The 18888-nt window shown below is 40.5% G+C and overlaps 1 protein-coding gene across 9 annotated transcripts in view; it reads left to right on the forward strand.

Annotated features, from left to right (window-relative positions):
- LOC144577844 (uncharacterized) overlaps positions 1-18888 on the forward strand; it is a 35652-nt gene that overhangs the window by 9331 nt on the left and 7433 nt on the right. For 2 of the 9 annotated variants that reach the window (XR_013522507.1, XM_078338397.1), the window contains exon 2: positions 13085-13200. The exons of 2 other annotated variants lie outside the window; for them this stretch is intronic. Coding sequence is in view for 2 of the 7 variants with exons in the window: in XM_078338397.1 (XP_078194523.1) it covers positions 13085-13200 (116 nt within the window). In the remaining 5 variants the exon portion in view is untranslated. Of the gene's footprint in view, positions 1-3108; positions 3209-13084; positions 13206-18888 lie in introns of those variants that run through there. 5 more of the 9 variants (XR_013522508.1, XM_078338398.1, XR_013522509.1 and 2 more) reach the window with 4 other exon arrangements.

The following is an 18888-nucleotide window of genomic DNA, read 5'->3' on the forward strand; positions in this document are numbered from 1 at the left end:
ATGTTTCTATTCTCATTTATTAAGTGTTTGAATTTCTCTGGGCTTTCTCATAACCTTCTATTTCATTTTTCATCTGTATGCTGAGTATTCATTTTTATGTCTTCAGTTTTTACCTTTCTCCTGAGTTTGAGGACCACTATATCTAACTGCTACTGAATGTTTCCATTTGGATGCCCCTCAAACTGAGCACATCCAGAACGAAATGTATGATTCCTGCACTTCCTCTGGTGTTTCTTAATTTGTTAAATGACACCACTGGGTGCTTAAGCCAGAAATGTGTGTGCTGTTCTTGATTTCTCCCTCTCCTCCACCTTCCATTTGACTATTCCTTATTTATTTTATTAAAATCATGGCTGTTCAGTGATAGTATGAATGTTTTTATGAGGTAGTGAATCCTCTGCCAGGTTGCAAGTGTTGAACCTGGTGCTAGGTGATTTTTTTTTTTTTTTGAGATGGAGTTTCACTCTTATTGCCCAGGCTGGAGTGCAGTGTCGCGATCTCAGCTCACTGCAACCTCCGCCTCCCGAGTTCAAGCGATTCTCCTGCTTCAGCCTCCCAAGTAGCTGGGATTACAGGCATGTGCACCACCATGCCCAGCTAATTTTGTATTTTTAGTAGAGGCAGAGTTTCTCCATGTTAGGTCAGGCTGGTCTTGAACTCCTGACATCCGGTGATCCGCCCACCTTGGCCTCCCACAGTGCTGGGATTACAGGTGTGAGCCACTGCACCTGGCCTACTAGGTGATTTTTAAGGTTCCCAATCTCGAGATACTGTTTGTGTAGCTACTGAATATTTTTGAATAGGAGATGCATAATCAGGGTTGTGCTTTGGAAAGGTAGCAACTCTTGTACGGTCATTTTCAGTCGTTCACCAAAGAATGAAACTAAACAGTATTCTTTTTAACTTTCTTTATTATGGTGTGCTAAGTGATGAATAGTCAATAATTTTCATCTGACAGCCCTTTCGTATATATCATTTTCATTTTTTTTTCTGTTTTATTGTTAAGCATTTATGTTTGAAAGCCCTTTTGCACGGAAATAAGATAATCAGGCCAGGTGCAGTGGCTCACGTCTGTAATCCCAGAACCTTGGCAGACTGAGGTAGATGGATCACTTGAGGCCAGGAGTTCAAGATTGGCCTGACCAACATGGCGAAACCCTATCTCTACTAAAAAATAAAAAAAATTAGCCGGGTGTGGTGGTGCATGCCTATAATCCCTGCTATTCTAGAGGCTGAGGCAGGAGGATCGCTTGAACCCTGGAGGCAGAGGTTGCAGTGAACCGAGGTTGTACCACTGTACTCTAGCCTGGGTAACAGAGTGAGACCCTGTCTCAAAAAAACAAAAAAGCGAAAAAATAATGAGATGAAAATTTGTGTGAACTTAAATTAACTCTCTGAAATTGTAAAAACTTTTCAAGAAATAAAAGTTCAGAACTTAAACATAATTTTACTGTAGGAATATAGCTTATCATTTGAAAGAATTCCTTCTCAAAGCCATTATTTATGTATTTATTTTAAATTAATTAATTCATTTATTTTTTTGAGATGGAGTTTTGCTCAGGCTGGAGTGCAATGGTGTGATCTTGGCTCACAGCACCCTCCGCCTCCCAGGTTGAAGCTGTTCTATCACCTCAGCTTCCCAAGTAGCTGGGATTACAGGTATGGGCCACCACGCCCAGCTAATTTTTGTTTTTAGTAGAGATGGGATTTCACCATGTCGGCTAGGCTGGTCTTGAGCTCCTGACCTCAGGTGATCTGCTCGCCTTGGCCTCCCAAAGTGCTGTGATTACAGGCTTGAGCCACTGTGCCAGCCTATTTTTAATTTATTTTTTAGGTGGAAGGCCTCACTCTGTTTGTTGCCCATGCTGGGTGTAGTGGTGAGATCATAGCTCACTGCATTTTCAAACTCGTGGGCTCGAGTGATCCTCCTGCCTCAGCCTCCCTAGTAGCTAGGACTGCTGGCGCTTGCCACCTTGCCTAGCTAATTTTAAAACTTATTTTTGTGGAGAGTGGGTTTTGCTTTGTTGCTCAGTCTGGTATTGAATTCATAGCTTCAAATGATCCTCTTGTCTTGGCCTCCCAAAGTGCTGGGATTACAGGCATGAGCCAGTGTGCCAAGCCTTGAACCCCTTCTTGAATGTAACACATATGTAGAAAAGTATGTAAACAAAAGTAAAGGTTTACAATTTATGAATTAGACACTTGTATGACCATCATGTAGGTCAAGCACTAGGACCTTGCTGACATTCCACAAGGTTTCCTTGCAGCTTCCCAATCACAACCCATTCCTTCTCTCATAAATGTAATCTCTGTCCTGATTGTAGGGTATCACCTTCTTGCTTTGTGTGTGTTGTGTGTGTGTGTGTGTGTGTGTGTGTGCGTGTGTAGACCTTTTTTATTTTGGCTTAGTTTTGACTATTCTGCGTCTTTATATACGTGGAATCATATTGTATGTATTCATGTCTGGCTTTGACTCAACATTTTGTTTTTAAGATTCACATTTGCAAGCTGTTCATTTTCATCACTAAACAGTATTCAATTGTATACATATACTACAGTTTATTATATTACTAATGGATATTTAGGTTGTTTATAGTTTTGGGCTATTATGGAGTATGCCACTATGACTATTCTTGTAAAGTCTTTTTTTTTCCCCCTGAGATGGAGTCTTGTTCTGTTGCCTAGGCTGGAGTGCAGTGGTGCGATCTCTGCTCACTGGGTTCAAGTGATTTTCCTGCCCTAGCCTCCCAAGTAGCTGGGATTACAGGTGCCCACCATCGCACCCAGCTGTTTTTTGTATTTTTAGTAGAGACAGGTTTTGCCATGTTGATCCTGGTCTTGAACTCCTGGCCTCAAATCATCTATCTGCCTGCTTAGCCTCCCGAAGTGCTGGGATTATGGGTGTGAGCCACAGTGCCTGTGTTTTTTTTTGGAGACAGTTTTGCTGTCTTGCCCAGGCTGGAACGCAGTGTTGTGATCATGGCTCACTGCAGTTTTGACCCTCTGGGCTCAAGTAATTCTCCCACCTCAGCCTCCCAAATAACTGGGGCTGCAGGTGCATACCACCATGCCTGGCTAATTTTTTTTCTTTTTTGCATTTTTTTGTAGAGATGGAGTTTCACCATTTTGCTTAGGCTGGTCTTGGACTTCTGAGCTCAAATGATCTGCCTGTCTTGGCCTCCCAAAGTGCTGGGATTACAGGCATGAGGTACTGTACCTGGCCTTATGCAAGTCTTTTAGTGCATATGTGTGTATAATTCTTTTGTGTATTTAGTCAGAAGTGAAAGTCCTGGGTCATAGGATGTATATGTATGTATGTACAATTTTAGATAATTGCCAAACAGTATTCCTCTTCTGTGGTTGGAATGCCCCAAAGCAGTGTTTGAGAATTTGTTTTGTTCTGTATCTTTATCAATACTTAGTATTGTCAATGTTATTAACTTGAGCCACTCTAGTGGATTTATAGTAGTATCTTTTGGTTTTAATTTGCATTTCACTGATTACTAATGAGGATGAATAATTTTATGTTGGTTACTTAGGAAACCTTTTGTGAAATGCTTATTCAAATGTCGTGCTCAATTTTGTTTATCCTTTTTTTTTTCTAATATGAGTTCCTTATATATTTTGGAATGACCCCTTCTTTGATTATTTGTGTTGCAAGTATTTCCACCTCACTTTGTAGCTTGCCATTTAAGACTTCCTAAGGAGGCCAGGCACTGTGGCTCATGTATGTAATCTCAACACTTTGGGAGGCTGAGAAGGGTGGATTGCTTGAGATCAGGATTTCGAGACCAGCCTGGGCAACCTCTATGTAAGGAAAAAAAAAAAACTGACTCAAAAAAGAAGATAAGTATGTTGGGACCCTGATTGGAATTTAATTGGATTTGTAGATTAATTTGGGTAGAATTACATTTTTGTAATGTGGAATCTTTGACTAATTGAATATGGTACTCTCATTTATGTTGTATTTCACTCTCAGTAATATTTTATAGTTTTCTGTGCAGTATTACATATATTTTGTTACCTTTAGTCCTAGGTATCTAATGGTTTTATAAATAGAATTCTAAGATCAATGTTATTTTCCATTTCTTTTTTTTTTTTTTTTTTTTTGAGGCAGAGTCTTGCTCCGTTGCCAGGCTGGAGTGCAGTGGCGTGATCTTGGCTCACTGCAACCTCAGCCTTCCCAGGTTCAAGCAATTCTCCTGCCTCAGCCTCCCGAGTAGCTGGGACTACAGGTGTAAGCCACCATGCCCAGCTAATTTTTGTATTTTTAGTACAGATGGGATTTCACCATGTTGGCCAGGATGGTCTCGATCTCTTGATCTCGTGATCCGCCCACCTTGGCCTCCCAAAGTGCTGGGATTACAGGCATGAGCCACCGTACCTGGCTTTATTTTCCATTTCTTGTTGCTATATTGAAATAAAACTGATTTTTGAGTACTGACTGTGTTTTGCTAATCAGGCCTTGTAATAATTTTATCTGTAGATTCTCTTGGCTTTCCATATCTTTATATAACCATATCATTTGTGAATAATTACTGTTTTCTGTTTTTCTTTGCAATTCTTACACCTTTTTCTTTCCTTACTTCTCTGGCCAGGATTTCTGGCATGTTGTTGAATAGAGATAGGAGATGTCATTGTCTTTTCCCTCCTCAAAGGGAAGTCGTTCAGCTTTTCATTGTTAGGTATGATGTTGTCAAGCACACTTACACAAAACAAGGCAAGGCTAAGACCTTCCCTGTCTGATTTCACTGGCAAAGACACAGTGAGCCTCTTTAGACTCAGACAGTTTATCAGTTACATAGTCAGCAGAAAGAAGAATAAGCCAAAGGTGCCTGCTCCCTGTGATCTTTGTCCCAAATACCAAAAAGGATAACACCACAACAAAAGGGGCTGATGCCTGCAGTGTGAGCTCTGGGATACTCTGTTAATGAGGAGCCTATTTTAGGCTGCTGCTAAGTGGTTTTGTATTCTACAGCTCTGTTCTAAGTTAGGCAGGGCTGAAGATTCAATGTCTTGTCAGAACCCAGGATGCCATGAAAAACTATCATGACAGCTTCTAAGGAAGATAGGGAAGTGGTAGGAGATGGCCCTTGAGCAACTTCTTACAGGCCTTCCACCATCTCCTGTTCTGGGAGGATTACAGGGCATTCCTCCAAGGCTCAGGTAAGCTACAGGTCTTCAGAACACCATGGTGGAACCGTTTCCCTGCAGATACTTGTCATAGTAGCTTTTGCACATATCCTTTATTAGATGAAGAAAGTTTCCTCCTATGCCTAGCTTTTTATTCATTAGTAAATGTTAAAAGAGATTGGATGCCCCCTCTTTCAACCCATTAATATAACCAATTACATGGATTTAAAAATTAATTTATACTGGTTAACAAATTTCTAAGCATTTTTTTTTTTCTTGGAAGGATTTTGCTTATTTGAAAAAAAAAATTATTGATGACTTTCTTCTTTCTGGTTGCCTGCCTTTTTCTGTGTGTGTGTGTGTGTGTGTGTGTGTGTGTGTGTGTATAAATTTTTATTTTTTTCATTGTTCATAAAGGATTCAGGTTGCTGAACTTTTCAAGGACAAAAGACCATGTTTAACTTCTGATTTATCACAAAGAAGTTATTATTAATGATCTGAGAGACTCAGGGTTTCTTTTGAAGTAAGAAACTATGTTTTACATCTTCAGATGCCATGTAGGTGACTTTTCTACCCTCATGATAGTATTCACTTTCATTAAAGGCAAGTAATTTTGAGTACTTCAAATTAGTTTTCATCCCTTTTCTAAACTTAAAACATTTTAAAGGCAGTCTTTGTTTGACCTGGGGTGTCTCATTCTGTCACCCAGGCTAGAGTGCAGCAATGCTGTCATGGCTTACTACAGCTTCGACCTCCCAGGATTAAGCGATCCTCTTGCGTCAGCCTCCCAAGTAGCTGGGGTTACAGGAGTGTGCCACCACACCTAGCTAATTTTTGTAAAGATGGGGTTTCACTGTGTTGCCCAGGCTGGTCTCAAACTCCTGAGCTTAAATATCTACCCGCCTTGGCCTCCCAAAGTGCTGAATCTTTTCTTGATGTTATTCTCCCCTGCATTTAGATATAAAGTTATTAAACATAAAAAGTTACTGAAGGTAGGTGGTTATTGGCTATTTCATGTGATTTTTCTGGTGATTGCTATAGTCAATTTTATAGTACTGCCAAATTTCTGAATCCATTTCGAGTAATGTGATTGTTTATTCTCTTTTTTTTTTCTTTTCTTTTTGAGAGAGAGTCTCACTCTATCACCTAGGTTGGAGTGCAATGGCGTGATCTTGGCTCATTGCAACCTCTGCCTCCCGGGTTCAAGTGATTCTCCCACCTCAGCCTCCTGAGTAGCTGGGATTACAGGTGTGTGCCACCACACCTGGTTAATTTTTGTATTTTTAGTAGACAGGGTTTCACTATGTTGGCCAGGCTGGTCTCAAACTCCTGACTTTGTAATTTGCCTGTCTCGGTCTCCCAAAGTGCTGAGATTACAGGTGTGAGCCACTGCTTCCAGCTGGTGATTGTTTATTCTTATGCTTTGGGCCCGATACTTTTTGTAGAGCAGCAGTTCTTATCTAGTTTCCTGATATTTTAAAAATAAATTAATTGAAAATTGGCACAAATTATTTGTTAAGTTTGAATTTGAGAAATGCAGGTAAAATATAATGCTATTAATAATTTCTGTATACCAAGTATATACATACATATTTTAAATCATCAATCAAGATTTCCTTCAAAAGTTTAGAATTAGGTTTTGATTCTTAAGAGTTTATTTTGAAATTCATATTTTTATTACTTTTTTTTTTAAAAAATAGACTTCGTCTCGTTCTGTTGCCCAGGCTGGAGTGCAGTGGCTCAATCTCAGCTCACTGCAACCTGTACCTTTTGGGTTGAAGCGATTCTCCTGCCTCAGCCTCCCAAGTAGCTGGGATTACAGGTACCCAACACCACGCCCAGCTAATTTTTTTATTTTTAGTAGAAAAGGGGGTTCACCATCTTGGCCAGGTTGGCTTTGAACTCCTGACCTCGTGATTCACCACCTTGGCCTTCCAAAGTGCTGGGATTACAGGCGTGAGTCATGTGCCTGGCCAATATTATTACTATTTTTTGAGACAGATTTTCTTGCTCATGCTAGAGCTCATTACAGCCTCGAATTCTTAGGCTTCAGTAATTCTTCTCTCTCAACGTTGCAAGTAGCTGGAACTACAGGCATGTACTAGCATGCCTGGCAAATTTCTTTTTTCTGAGACAGCATGTCACACTATGTCACCTAGGTGCAATTTTGGCTCACTGTAGTCTTGACCTGCTCTCAAGCCATCTGCCCACCTCGCTTCCTGTGTAGCTGGGACTGCAGGGGTATGCCACCATGCCCAGCTCATTTTTGTAATTTTTTTCTTGTAGAGATGGGGTTATGTTGCCCAAGTTGGTCTCAAAAGCCTGGGCTCAAGTTATTCCCCCACCTTGGCCTCCCAATGCGCTGGGATTACAGGCGTGCATCATTGTGTCTGGCCTTTTTTTTTTTAAGTAGAGACAGGGTCTTGCAGTCCAGGCTGGTCTTGAACTCTTTGGCCTCAAGCGATCTTCTGCCTCGGCCTCCAAAATCTCTAGGATACAATTTTTTTTAATAGTATAGCAAAAATATCTGCTTTGTAAATTTTTCATTTTTATAGTTGTTCAAGGGTACACATGTATTTCCTTTTTTCTTTTTCTCTTTTCTCATTCAAAAATATGGAAAATCTAATATACAGTATATATATGTGTATATATGGTAAATATGTGTATATATAGTATAGTGTGTGTGTGTATGTGTGTGTGTGTATACATATATATATATGTGAATATATATATGTGTGTGTGTGACTGTATTGTGTTTCATCTTGGCAGTACAATGTTTGAGATACTGTCTCCACCCTCAGGATGCTGGTGACCAGGGAGGGAGCAGGGAGGGAGACAGTAAACAGGCAATTAATTTGAGTGTGATAAGTGGTAAAGATATGTGCAACAACTGGAAGGTGTAAGGGTAAGGGAGTGGTGAAAGCTGGAAATTGGGTTTGGATCTTGAAGGGCTTTGTAAACCCTGTTAAAATCTGACTTTTTTTTTCCTTTTTTGAGATGGAGTCCTGCTTTGTTGCCAGGCTGGAGTGCAGTGGCGTGATCTCAGCTCACTGCAACCTCTGCCTCCCAGGTTCAAGCAATTCTCCTGCCTCCGCCCTGGAGTACCTGGGACTACAGGCGTGTACCACAATGCCTAGCTAATTTTTGTATTTTTTTTTTTTGAGATGGAGTTTCGCTCTTGTTACCCAGGCTGGAGTGCAATGGCGCGACCTTGGCTCACCACAACCTCCGCCTCCTGGGTTCAGGCAATTCTCCTGCCTCAGCCTCCTGAGTAACTGGGATTATAGGCACACGCCACTGTGCCCAGCTAATTTTTTTTGCATTTTTAGTAGAGATGGGATTTCATCATGTTGACCAGGATGGTCTCGATCTCTCGTGATCCACCCACCTCGGCCTCCCAAAGTGCTGGGATTACAGGCTTGAGCCACCACGCCCGGCCGAATTTTTGTATTTTTAGTAGAGATGGGGTTTTGCCATTTTGGTCGGGCCGGTCTTGATCTTTTGACCTCATGATCTGCCAGCCTCAGCCTCCCAAAGTGCTGGGATTACAGACGTGAGTCACCGCACTGGGCCAAATCTGACTTGACTTTGGAGACTTTTGAGTAAAGGAAATAACAAGTGTATATTTGTGTTTTACAACAAATGAATAGGAAGGGGCTAAGTGAGGAAGCCAAGTAGGAGGCTGTGGACCTGTTCCCACTAAAGTCTAAAAACTGAAGTAGTGACAGTGAGGATAGAGACACCTGGAGAGTTGAAAGCTTTAACAGTACTGGGTAATTCTTATCTGTGCGTTTGTATGTGTCTGTATACACTTTATGGGGAAAGGAGAGTTGAGGGGAGGAACAAGACCCAGGTGACTCCCAGATTTTCAGATGGAACCCATAGGCTAGGAACAGCTCTGTTGGGTACAGTAGCCAGTAGCCATGTATGGCTGTTAAGGTATGTCTAAACTAAATAAAATAAAGAGAAAAAATTCAGTTCTTCAGTTGCATGAACCACACAAATATATTACAAACTCTTAAATTCTGCAGATTTAGTCCAGAGTACTATGAAGTTATAAATTCAAGAGTGTCCACAGAGATTCAAGCAGAAAAGAATATCTGGCTATATGTTTTAAACAGGAGTATGGGACTAGTGGCCTCAGTATCAGAGAGTGCAGATATAGAATATTTCTGGTACAGAAAGTTCAGTTGGACAGCACTGTTCTGCAGTTTTTGGTTTCTACTTTCTTTTCTCCCAAGAGGAAAGCCAGAATAACAGGTGTTTTTCTCTATTCTCCTAAGAACTGTGGCTTCACAATATTCTGTTGTGGGATATTGCTAGCCAGGGATTCTGCTAGATACCATCTTACTACTGTCAACCACCATCACCCAATCATCAGATATAGGATGTTTCTGTAATCAGAGAAGGTTCTTTTGGTCAGCACTGAGCTAAAGAGATGCTGATGTCATTCACTGAGCTATTGATGGTTGGGTGATGGGGGACAACAACCTCTAGAAAGCACTGTTTATTAGAAATATGAGCCACATACATAATTAAAAAAATTTTAGTAGCCATATTAAAGAGTAAAAAGAAATAATTGGATTTTATAACTTATTTAACCCATTATATTCAAAATATGATTTACAACACATTAAAACATATTTAAAAAATTGATGAGCTGTTTACATTAAAATTTTTTTCTTCTTTTTTTGAGACAGGGTCTGGCTATATTGCCCAGACTGGTCTCAAACTCCTGGACTCAAGTGATCTGCCCGCGTCAGCCCCCCTAAGTGCTGGGATTATAGGTGTGAGCCACCATGCCCAGCCACATTATTTTTTAGTTCTAGATCTTTGAAATCAATTATATACTTTTATAGTATATCTTAATTGAACTGCTAAGTTTTTTTTGTTCGTTATTTTCAAAAGCCTAGTTTTATTAGAAGTGTTTCATATGCATTTATATCTGTAAATCATAAAATTTACAGTTGAAAAAGTAGATTTATATGCCCAGGTTATTCTTTTTTTTAAATTAATTAATTTTTATTTATTTATTTAAAGACAGGGTTTCACCATGTTGGCCAGGCTGGTCCTAAACTCCCGACCTCAGGTGATCCACCCACTTTGGCCTCTGAAAGTGCTGGGATTACAGGGATAAGCCACCTTGCCTGGCCTCACTGAAACCTTTTTAAACTTATGAAATGTTTCAGATGTGCAAAAAGATATTGAGAAGTATGTAATTAATATCCGTGTACCTACCACGTAGCTTAAGAAATAAACAGTTGCAGAATAAAAACTCCTGTGCAGCTCTTCCTAGTTATAAATATCTGTATTTACCAACAGCGATGTGGATATTTAATCTTTATTTATTTATTTATTTTGAGATGGATTCTAGCTGTGTTGCCAGGCTGGAGTGCAGTGGCACAATCTTGGCCCACTGCAACCTCCGCCTCCTGGGTTCAAGCAATTCTGCTGCTTCAGCCTCCTGAGTAGCTGGGACTACAGGTGTGTGCCACCATGCCCAGCTAATTTTTGTTTATTTTTAGTAGGAGGGTTTTCCATGTTGGGCAGGATGGTCTTGATCTCTTGACCTCATGATCTACCCACCTTGGCCTCCCGAAGTGCTGGGATTACAGATATGAGCCATCGCACTCAGCCGATATTTACTTTTAACCATTAATACAAGTCTGCATCCAAGATCTTTTGAGCCAGAATTCAGAATTTTTTTCAGATTTTTAGACATGTGATTTGCATGTATAACCTAACTTTTCAAGCAATTTTTGGGGAATGCTCCCTAATTTCTTCATCAAACACTTTGGGATTACTGACTCAGTTCGGGTCTGGTTTTACTACCATATTAGTTACAAATTTTTGGATTTTCGGATATTTTTGCTATTAAGTTTTGTGAATAAAGGTTTGTGAACGGGTACATATGTTTTACTTGTTCAACTTAATCACTGGTAGAATTTGTTGAACTTTGTGTTGAGCTGATCACAATGTAGTATGAGATGTATAAAAATGCAGGTTAGGGCCGGGCGCGGTGGCTCACGCCTGTAATCCCAGCACTTTGGGAGGCCAAGGTGGGTGGATCACAAGGTCAAGAGATTGAGACCATCCAGGTCAACATGGTGAAACCCCGTCTCCACTAAAAATATAAAAAATTAGCTGGGCATGGTGGCGTGTGCCTGTAATCCCAGCTACTCAGGAGGCTGAGGCAGGAGAATTGCCTGAGCCCAGGAGGCAGAGGTTGCGGTGAGCCGAGATCGCGCCATTGCACTCCAGCCTGGGTAACAAGAGCGAAACTCTGTCTCAAAAAAAAAAAAAAAAAAAAAAAAAAAATGCAGGTTAACACTTTGATGTCCAAAGAATTTAATTTTTTAGGTTTTTATGAAGTCAGTATCAGTGAGGACTAGAGTTGCTGGGGAAGGCTACACAACCCAGAACTTGACCTGTTTCAACTAAGTGGGAAAGATTGCTGATTTAAGTAGAAAACCTGTGATTAACCTATGATTAACAACCTGTGTTTATTTCTAATTATCTAACTTGACAAAATGTTTGTCATGATGAGAACTTTGAGAGAACTTATAATTAACTTGATTAACTGATAAGAATTATTAAAAACTGCAGTTGACTTGATTGTAAACGGAGTTACTCACCCTTGCTTTAAAATAAGGTGAAATGGTAACTGACAGGTATTAGGTTTGCTCCTTTACAGTTGATATGTCATGCTCCCAGTCTTGATGTCCTTTCTGATAGGTATGCCAGCAGTGCTGCTTTAGCCACACTCTTCTATAGCTTTGGTCTCTAGTCAGTATTGGAGAATCAGATTAAGGTTATACAACTAGATGCATAGTGTTATTAGCAAACTTAATACATTTTAGTTACATGCTGCAGTAGAAGCAGAGAAATCTGTGCCTTCATTAAGTTGCAGATTTTCTTTCTTCTTTATTTTTTTAGAGACTGTCTTCCTCTGTCATCCAGTCTAGAGTATAGTGATGTGATCATAGGTCACTGCAGCCTTGAACTCCTGGGCTCAAACTGTCTTGCTGCTATAGCCTCCCAAGTAGCTAGGGCCACAGATGTGCACCACCACACCTGGCTAATTTTAAAAAAACTTTTGTAGAGATGAGGTCTGGCTGCGTTGCCCACGCTGAGCCGAAGTGATCCTTCCACCTTGGCCTCCTAGAGTGTTGGAATTATAGGCATGAGCCATATGCCTGGTGATTTTTTTTTTCAAACCTCCTGCTACTTACAGAGATATTAGCAATTAGTGTTTGTGCCTAGCCCATTAATTACTGTGTAAATTAGTGCTGAATGGTTATGGAGGTCTTTATTTAAACCCATAGTTTATAATGAGGCTTAAAGAAAGTTTATTATTGTTTTTGAGACAGGGTTTTACTCTGTTGCTTATGGTGGGGTGCAGTGGTGTGTTCTTGGCTCACTGTAGCCTTTGCCTTTCAAGTTCAAGCAATTCTTGTGCCTCAGCCTACTGAGTAGCTGAGACCATAGGCATGTACCATTATGCCTGGCTAATTTTGGTATTTTTGGTAGAGACGGGGTTACACCATGTTGCCCAAGTTGTTCTCGAACTCCTGACTCAGGAAATCCACCCATCTGTCTTTAAGAGTGTTGGGATTACAGGGCTGAGCTACCGCACCAGGCCAAAAAAAAGTAAAAGTAATACACGCTCACTATAAAAAGAAAATGGAACAGAGAAGAAAAGTATATAAGTAGGGAAAAAGGTGATTCCATCTGATTTTTCAGAAATATGGTGTTACCATACAAATCATTTCTGTATATATACAAACATACATATATACATCCTTTGTATACAAATGAGATTGTCTTGTAGGCATTCTTCTGTAACTTGCTTTCTTTTCTACTTCACAATATGTTTTTGCATGTCAGATGCAGATATTTACTTATTTTTGTTTGTTTGTTTTTGTTTCTTTTCCTTTTTTTTGAAATGAAGTCTTGCTCTGTCACCCAGGCTAGAGTGCAGTGGTGGGATCTCGGCTCACTGCAACTTCCATCTCCCAGGTTCAAGCGATCCTCCTGCCTCAGCCTCCCAAGTAACTGGGATCACAGGTACGTGTCACCATGTCCGGTTAATTTTTATATTTTTAGTAGAGATGGGGTTTCACCATGTTGGCCAGGCTGGTGTCCAACTCCCGACCTTAGGTGATCTGCCTGCCTCAGCCTCCCAAATTGTTGGGATTACAAACATGAGCCACCATGCCTGGCCTCTTTTTCTTTTCTTTCTTTTTTTTTTTTTTTTTTTTTTTGAGATAGTCTTTGCTCTGTTGCCTGGGCTGGAGTGCAGTGGCAGGATCTTGGCTCACTGCAACCTCTGCCTCCTGAGTTCAAGTGATCCTCCCGGAGCCTCCTGAGTAGCTGGTACTTACAGTCAGGTCCCACCTTGCCCAGGTAAGTTTTGCATTTTTTGGTAGAGATGGGAATTCACCATGTTGGCCAGGGTGGTCTTGAACTCCTGACTTCAAGTGATCTGCCCACCTCAGTCTTTTAAAGTGCTGGAATTATAGGCATGAGCCTCCATGCCTAGTCATTGTTTTTCTTTTTTTTTTAAAATTAGGATTGTCTGAAAATTTTTTTTTTTATAGCAGCATTGTCTTTTTTTTTTTTTTTTGTGGGGGAGGAAGGCAGGAAGGGAGGGAAGAAGGACGGTAGGGAGGAAGGAAGGGATGAAAGAAGGAAGGAAGGGGGGAAGCGGGGAGGAGGGGGAGGGAAGGGAAGGAAGGAAATCAAGCAATGAGAGAGACATTGCCGACCTGGATCTAGAGGTTTACAAGTTGATTTCTTTTTTTTTGAGAGAAGGAAAGAAAAAAAAAAATAAGTAAAGGAGAGGAAGAAAGAGGAAGAGAAAGAGGGAGAGTAAATGGAAATATTGCTTTATTTTGAAAAAGATTGTGTATTAATGATGGCCAATCAGTGTTTCATTTAAGCTTATGGGTAGGTGTGATGTGGTATTGTCAAGAATGTATATTTTGTGTATTTGAAGTGGAGAGCTCTATAAATATTTATTAAGTTTACTTGTTCCGGATCTGAGTTCGAGTCCTTGATATCCTTATTAATTTTCTGTCTCATTGAATCTAAGTTTCGTATCTGGGTGTTAGGATCGTTAGCTCTTGTTGTTGCATTGATCCTTTTACCACTATATCTTTATTGCTTTAAAATCTATTTTATCCGATACGAGAATTGCAACTCCTGCTTTTTATTTATTTATTATTTATTTTTACTCTCCATTTGGTTGGTAAATCTTTCTCCATCCCTTTGAGTCTTTGTGTATCCTTGCATGTGAAACAGGTCTGGATGTAACATGCCGTTGGGTTTTGGCTGTGTCTTTTGATTGGGGGATTTAGTCAATTTAAATTTAGGGTTACTGCCATTTGATGTTGACTGGCTGTTTTATCCATTCGTTGGTGTAAATTCTTCTTTATGTTGGTGCTCTTTACTTTTCGGTGTATTTTTAGAAAGGCTAATACTGGTTGTTTCTTTCTGTGTGTAATGCTGCTTTCAGAAGCTCTTGTAAAGCAGGCCTGGTGGTAATAAAATCTCTGAGTTCTTGCTTGTTCATAAAAGATTTTATTTTTCCTTCAGTTGTGAAGCTTAGTTTGGCTGGATATGAAATTCTGGGCTGAAGGTTCTATTCTTTGAGGATGTTGAATATTGGCCCCCACTCTCTTCTGGCTTGTAGAGTTTCTGCTGAGAGATCTGCTGTAAGTCTGATAGGCTTGCCTTTGTGAGTAACCTGACCTTTCTCTCTGGCTGCCCTTAGTATTTTCTCCTTCGTTTCAACCCTGGTGAATCTAACGATGATGTGCCTTGGGGTTGCTCTTCTTGAGGAATATCTTTGTGGTATTCTCTGTATTACCTGGGGTTGAATGTTGACCTGCTTTGCTAGTTTAGGAAAATTTTCCTGAATAATATCCTGAAGGGTATTTTCCAGCTTGGATTCATTCTCTCCGTCGCATTCAGGTACACCTATCAAACGTAAATTTGGTCTTTTCACATAGTCCCACATTTCTTGGAGACTTTGCTCATTCCTTTTTATCCTTTTTTCTCTAAACTTTTCTTCACATTTTATTTCATTAAGTTGGACTTTGACCTCTGATATCCCTTCTTCTGCTTGAACAATTCGAGTGTTTAAACCTGTGCATACTTCTTGGAGTTCCTGTATTGTATTCTTCAGTTCCATTAATTCACTCATACTCCTCTCTAAGTTGTCTATTCTCAATAGGATTTCATCAAGCCTTTTGTCAAAGTTCCTAGTTTCTTTATGTTGGGCTACAACATGTTCTTTTAACTCACCGAAGTTTGTTATTATCCATTCCTTGAAGTGTGATTCTGTCATCAGGAGGCGCTCGTTCTCCATCAAGCCTTGTTCCATTGTTGATGTGGAACTGTGATCATCTTTAGAGGGAGAGGCATTCTGACTGAGTATTCTCAGCTTTTTTACGCTGGTTTCTTCCCGTCATTGTAAATTTATCCTCCTGTCGTCTTTGAAATTACCAACTTTCAGATTAGCTCTCTTGAGTGGATGTCCAGGTTGTTAGTTCCCAGGGCCAGAGCAGCGGCGTTAAAACTGATGGTGCTTTTCTGCCCAGGATTCTCCTGTCTGGCTTCCTTCTTGTGTCCGTAGTAGGCGACTCTGCCTTCCCGGGGCTCCAAACCTCGGTCAGAAGGAGAACCGGTCCCGTTTACTCTGCGCCGAGCGCTGCCGCGCCGAGCCATCGCAGCTGCTGCGCCAGGCTCTGGTGTCCTGCTGGGGACCCGTGCGGGTCCTCCGAACCTGTTTGTTTACTCTGCTCAGAGAGCTGCTGCGCCGAGGTGCCGCGGAACCGCTGCGCTGGCCACGAGAGTCGCGCTGGCCACCCCTGTGTTTCCTCCACTGGGGGGTCTTCTGCTCCGTGAGCAGCCAGAATTTGTCTGAAAGTGTGGCATCCTCTAGTTCTCCGTGCCTTCCCTGAGAGCTGCAATCCCGGGATGTTAGCGATCGGCCATCTTGGATCGTTCTCAGCATTGTCTTTTATAGTTTAGAGATACATAAATTTATTCAGCTAATCTGTTGTTGGAAATGTAAGCTGTCTCCTTGCTGGTACAAACAATGCAGAAATTGAATATTATTGCACATTATATACTTGAACCTGTGAAAATATATTTTATGGAGAATATTTTTAAAAGTGAAACTTCGAGTTCATCAGTGTGCACTTTTTAAATCTTGATAGATTATGCCAAATTCTACTTCAATGGGATTAAAAATTTTGGTCTCTTGTTAATCTTTTCATACAGTGTCTAGGATAGCAGGATATTTCTCGCCCCTGGCAGTATTTGTAATGCTTTGAGAAAATGGACAGGATCTTTAAAAATGTTGAAATACAGTATTAAAAGTATTTGACTCGTTGAAGAGCATAACCCCATTACATGAGGTTGGACTAGTAATTTTGAGATTTATTTCAGAATTTCACCTATAATTCTTTAAATAGCTAATGGGCGGTATGTTAAATTTTCTGGTTCAACTTATAAATATCATAGCACATCTATGTCAGCCTAGTCAATTGTAGTTAATTTGAAGTAAGCTACTATGTTGCTATTAAAGATTTTTGCTTTCATTTGTCTTAAGAATACTTGGTGTTCCTTTGGAGACTCAGGTTGTAAAGAGCTATTATTGTTTTTCTAATCTATGAGGAGAGAGTGAGATTGCTGTCTACAGTTGCATGTTATGCATGTAGCTATTTGTGGGAAGAGTGAGAATTAAAGGCTAACATACAATCATTGTGGGTAAAAGTATTTTTATTTTTAGACCTCTGAGTATAATGGGTTTTTGCGGGGTGGGGCCAGACTGGGGCTGTTTTTCTCTTATAGTATGTATATAACCATAGGGATCAATGCTTTTCTTTTTTTTGTCTTTTTTTTTTTGATACACAGTTTCATTCTGTCACCTAGGCAGGATTGCAGTGTTGGGATCTCAGCTCACTGCAACCTCTGCCTCCTGGGTTCAGGTGATTGTCCTGCCTCAGCCTCCAGAGTAGCTGGGTTTACAGCCATGTACCACCACACCTGCTAAGTTTTCTATTATTAGTAGAGACGGGGTTTCACCATGTTGGCCAGGGTAGTGTCAAACTCCTGACCTCAAGCGATCTGCCTTCCTTGGTTTCTCAGAGTGCTGGGATTACAGGTGTGAGCCACTGTGCCTGGCCTCAATGCTTCTCTTGTAGGGAAAAATGATTCTGGAATATTCCCTTTTTTTTTTTGAGACAGAGTCTTGCTGTGTCACCCATGCTGAAGTGCAGTGGTGTGATCCTGGCTCACTGCAACCTCTGCCTCCCGGGTTCCAGAAATTCTTCTGTGTCAGCCTCCCAAATAGCTGGGACTACAGGCGTGTGACACCACACCAGCTAATTTTTGTATTTTTAGTAGAGATGGGATTTTGCCATGTTGGTGAGGCCAGTCTTGAACTCCTGACCTCAGATGATTCACCTGCCTTAGCCTCCCAAAGTGCTGAGATTACAGACATGAACTACTGCACCTGGCCTGAATATTCTTGTGTTTTTTTCTGACAGGCTTTGTCATGTGAATAGTAGTGAATTGATGTTGAAACTGTATTGTTAATAAACACATAATTTAAGATAAGCCAGATTTCTATTAATAATAACCTTAGAATTAGATTTTAGGAAATTTCTCCAAATGTAAATCCTGGCAAGGCTGCAGAGATTTAAATGCTGTTCTGGTATTTTTTTTTTTTTTTTTTTTTGAGATAGAGTCTTGCTCTGTCACCTAGCTGGAGTTCAATGGCACGATAACAGTTCACTGCAACCACTGCCTCCTGGGTTCAAGCAATTCTCATGCCTCAACTTCCCAAGTAGCTGGGACTATAGGCATGCACCACCATGCCCTGCTAATTTTTATATTTTTTGTGGAGATGGCGTTTCACCATATTGACCAGGCTGGTCTCGAAGTCCTGGCCTCAAGTGATCCACCCACCTCAGCCTCCCAAAGTGAGCCACCACGCCTGGGCATCTGGTATTTTTTAAAAACTCAAAGTATAGGGTACAGAATTCATCTTAAGTGTTGGTATGTCTCTGGCTTGGTAGGTCTCTGACATAGAGTTTAATAGAGATTTTTTAGTATTGAGAACCAGTTTTTCTCCCCAGACACAATATTTTCTGCATGAGATTGCTCTGTGTGTGTGAATTTTTAATTTCTTCCTTTGATGAGGGACATTAGACTGTTGTTGAGCTTATGCCATCTTCTTGGAATTAAGATTTAGCTACAGAAATTTCTATTTTTAATTAATGCAGGAAGAACAGTTTTTTTTTAAACAATTGAAATCTTGCCTATTTAGTTAGTTTATTATTGTCAGGGGATAGATGACAAAAATGAATAGCAAGACATGTACTATGTACATGACAACAGGAAGTTGTCAGTTTGTGGAATTTGTTTTATTTTTTTATTTTTATACAGTCTCACTCTGTCACCCAGACTGGAGTGCGGTGGTGTGGTCTTGGCTCACTGCAACTTCCACCTCCTGGGTTCAAGCGATTGTCCAAGCAATTCTCCTCCCTTAGCCTCTGGAGTAGCTGGGAGTACAGGTGCACACCACCAGGCCTGGCTAATTTTTGTATTTTTAGTATAGGTGTGTTAGTCTATTCTCACACTCTATGTAGAACTGCCCACAACACTGGGTAATTTATAAAGAAAAGAGGTTTAATTGACTCAACAGTTCTGCAGGTCTGGGGAGGCCTCAGGAAGCTTACA

Source organism: Callithrix jacchus, chromosome 9 (genome assembly GCF_049354715.1).
Source record: "Callithrix jacchus isolate 240 chromosome 9, calJac240_pri, whole genome shotgun sequence".
NCBI lineage: Eukaryota > Metazoa > Chordata > Mammalia > Primates > Cebidae > Callithrix > Callithrix jacchus.